The sequence below is a fragment of the Gymnodraco acuticeps genome, unplaced genomic scaffold, assembly GCF_902827175.1.
Source record: "Gymnodraco acuticeps unplaced genomic scaffold, fGymAcu1.1, whole genome shotgun sequence".
Lineage (NCBI taxonomy): Eukaryota > Metazoa > Chordata > Actinopteri > Perciformes > Bathydraconidae > Gymnodraco > Gymnodraco acuticeps.
This window is the reverse complement of record NW_022991584.1, coordinates 128209-131721: the sequence shown is the minus strand read 5'-3', so window position 1 is coordinate 131721 and position 3513 is coordinate 128209. Positions and strand designations below refer to the sequence as shown.

The 3513-nt window shown below is 35.8% G+C and overlaps 1 protein-coding gene across 1 annotated transcript; it reads right to left on the bottom strand.

Moving 5' to 3' along the window:
- Window positions 1-795: 795 nt before the first annotated feature.
- Window positions 796-2996, bottom strand: tmem18 (transmembrane protein 18). Its single transcript, XM_034197751.1, has 5 exons — window positions 2807-2996; window positions 2524-2641; window positions 1493-1547; window positions 1294-1387; window positions 796-1200 (listed from the first exon to the last, which is right to left on the bottom strand). Exons 1-5 carry the CDS (start codon window positions 2897-2899, stop codon window positions 1102-1104), a joined length of 459 nt encoding a protein of 152 aa, XP_034053642.1. The 5' UTR covers window positions 2900-2996; the 3' UTR covers window positions 796-1101.
- Window positions 2997-3513: the final 517 nt, after the last annotated feature.

Sequence of the window (3513 nt, the reverse complement as noted above, 5' to 3'; positions counted from 1 at the left end):
GTTGGCCCAGTATCATGAAACAGCCCCCCCCTCTCACGTAGAGGACTGTGCCGGGTCATAAGACCTTACTTCCCCCCCTCCCAACTCCCCCCTGTGTGAAAGCTGTCAAGAATGTTTAAAACCTGTCTGGGACATAAAGCCAGTTAAACTAGTTAAGAAAGTAAAAAGTAGTTGTCTTGTTGATGCGCTTGGAGATGGATTGTTAATGATCAGTCACAGATTACTATTAACCATCCACTTTACACAAATGAGGATGACGGCATGATTACACCTTTAATTTGAGTTATATCATGTTTAAAGGTTTAATTTGTGTTGTGTTAATGCATATACTGTAGTTGGCATTTTTGGCAAGGGTGTGATGTGTTTTTTATGGATTTTGGGTGTTCAACTTCAAGTTTTATGAGTCTATAATTAAATGTTGAGGCCAAAATACAGACATACATTATTGACCCGTAAGGACAATATTGTCCCTATTGAAACACACTGCACTTTCCATGTTCAAAATCGTTTTTGCTAATAATTGACATATCCAAGACTGTAAAAAGGAAAAAAACGTAGCATATAGTATTAAAAAAACAAAACAATGGAATGTTTGTGTTAGAATTTGAAAATGAATGAATGTTCGGTAGTTATGATCAGGTTGGTTAATTTTAAGACATTTAAAAATAATATTAAAAATTTAAAATACATTATTTTAATAGCAGTTTAGTTGATTCTTCTCTTAGGATAGGGGGATATCTTGGGGGTTAAATTAAACTAAAGTGTTTTTCTCTGAAAAAGAAATCAACAGTCACATCAGTTGTTAAAAAATCCTTTATCTCTCTTTGTGCAGTTCAACACACTTTAAAACAACATTAAATATAAAACAGTAAATGTCTATTGGTCCTCATATCTCATAGTGTAAAGTACATTCAGCGGCATCTTTCAACAGCCGTTACCAGAAAAAGACACCCAGTCCAGAAACCGTTACCAATGAAGAATCCTTTTTATGGACACAAGAAAGTATCTGCCTTTCTGTTCCAAAATTCCGGATTAGCATGGCAGAGCAAAGTATCCCTAATTCCTTGCAATGAAGTCCATGTTTGGACAGAAGAAAGGGGATCAGTCGTTCTTCTCTCTCTTCTCTCTGCGGGCCTGTCGCTTGAGCTGGAGGGTCTTCAGCTCAGTCATAGTGGAAAAGGTCCTGTACACCCACACCATCTGTCAATGCACAACACAAACATTCAGGGATCAAGTGGGGATTTTAGAACTGTATATGCCGTGTGAAATATAATGATAAACAATTAAGCTTACCACGATGACGATTGTATTCAGCAGAACAGGAATAGAGTAGACCAAAGATATGAACATGCCCTTCGAATCAAAGTACTGGAAGTTAGAGAAGGACCTGAAAGAACAATAACACATAATGAGATTCCTTAATAACCAAAAAGCATGACACATAATTTTTCACCCAATAGTAACACAAATACTGCCAAAAAAAAGGCTTTACCTCCAGTTCATGGCTGCCAGCTCATTGAGATATTCAGCACTATACACCAGGCCAACTGTAAAAGACAGGTAGTCAGTCAGCATACAGTACAATAAAACGCACAGACTAATAAAAGCTCTTGTTGAAACTAATCTAAATTAGCTATACAATATTAACTGATATAGTCATCTGGTTTTGAGAAATCAAAAATATCTTATTTAGCCTTAGATGGTAACACACACATCAATAAGGAGTTGTCCTAACTCTATATTTGAATGATACAGTATGATTTTGACTGTATGTTAGTGTTAGCTGTAAGCCCTGATATATTAGTAATTGTATGGTTGCTGTTCAGTTCAGTTCAGATGTTTGGAAAATGTTTACCCATTACCATTTAAAAATTAACTCATGTTTGGAAGAATGCCTTACATGCTGAATGTAAGTTTTGATTCCATTACTGGAGTGAATATATTTGCTTTTCTTCTAGTATGTCAGTTAACCAGTAAATAGTAACTTAAAGCAAATTAACCTCATTAACATATTTAGCTAGTTTCTGCTTGCTAGCATGTAGGCTAAAGCTTTATTGAGCATACTAATTGGTGTGTTATTGCAATTAATTTAAGAAGTTTGAGTCACTTCTTTATTGCATTTTGTATATATAATTTAGTTTTACACTTTAAACCCGAAGTTTTCAGACAGCACAAGCACCTTTCCTTATTAATTTGCTAGCTTATTTACATATAACATGGTAAAAGCAGCCGCAGACATGTTTCAATGTATGCCCATTATTTCCCTTACATTGCCGTGGAAAGTTCACACCTTGAATGATTGTTGAATTTTGCAAAATGTTCACAGGAAACAGTATCAAGAAGTAGCATTGTAGTTAATGTTAGATGGTTTAAAACTAAGCTATGAGTACATTTTAGTAAGTCAGTCTTGCACCATAAACGTATTTAGATGTATGGGAACAGGTAGGATTTCTTATGCACTTTTACTTTACTTATCAACAGTACACTTTAAGGCTAATTGTTGTATGGTTCTGATTCACTTACCCATGAGCAGGAAGTGACATATCTGAGCTCTGTAGTACCTGCACGTCACCACGGTCAGAGACAAACACACAACATGAAACACCATCAGCCCCATCAGCCAGGGCTCCGACCACTGCACCTACACACAGTAAAACAAAGCAAACATTAGGCAGCTGTCACTTGAACTCACATACAAATGCTCCAAAATGGTATCGTGTATTAATTAAAGGGGATCTGTCAATTAGCCGGGATAGCTATATCGTAGCTAGCTGGCACTCGAGTCAGAAAACACAATGTAACTTACAGACATGAGAAACGTCCATATCGATGTTATTCTTAACTTGCTGAACTCATCGATAGGGATAGAGCTGATATTGTCTGCCTTTTGGTCCGTCATCCTAAAAAAAAAACCTGTTCAGAAGAGGCTCATGTAAACAAGTCAAGACTACGGAAGAGAGCACTTCTTCTTGTATTGGGTGAACAACCAAAACGAGATATTACCGCCACCTAGTGGGGTGGAGCTGCTGGTATTTGATTACAATTATAAAAACACATTAAATATAAGATAAACAAGAACACAAAACTATAATATTATTTCAATAAGAGTTAACAATTTATTAATTTCCCATTAATGTACAGATATGGAAGGTCCAAACAATTGGTCAATAATTCCAAAAAAGTGAAATATTTTCATTACTTCCGGGAATGTTAGAGGTACTAGCCTGCTACAGCCAGCTTTCCCTTCTTTCATACTGTATTATAGGCTTCAAGTAAGAAGTCTTTAGATAAATGATCACCTAACATATTTTTTCATCCTTTTTTTCCTAAAGGCAATATTACGTTCTTGCTTTGTAAATGACATAGCCTACTGTGATATCTTCATTTTGTTGTATCATAATCCTCATCCTTATCATCGCCCCTCCCTACAAATGTTATCTGAACTATAATCTTCAACACATGTTTGTGTAAGCATCTCAAATGTTTCTTCATCTGTTACAAGAGTAATTTCAC

Excerpts from the sequence above, each read along its gene's own strand:
- tmem18 (XM_034197751.1), bottom strand. The coding sequence starts at position 2,899 with ATGACGGACCAAAAGGCAGACAATATCAGCTCTATCCCTATCGATGAG. Across the intron at positions 1,548-2,523 it reads ATGTCACTTCCTGCTCATGG|TTGGCCTGGTGTATAGTGCT; the intron begins GTAAGTGAATCA and ends TGTCTTTTACAG. Across the intron at positions 1,201-1,293 it reads TGAATACAATCGTCATCGTG|ATGGTGTGGGTGTACAGGAC; the intron begins GTAAGCTTAATT and ends GTGCATTGACAG.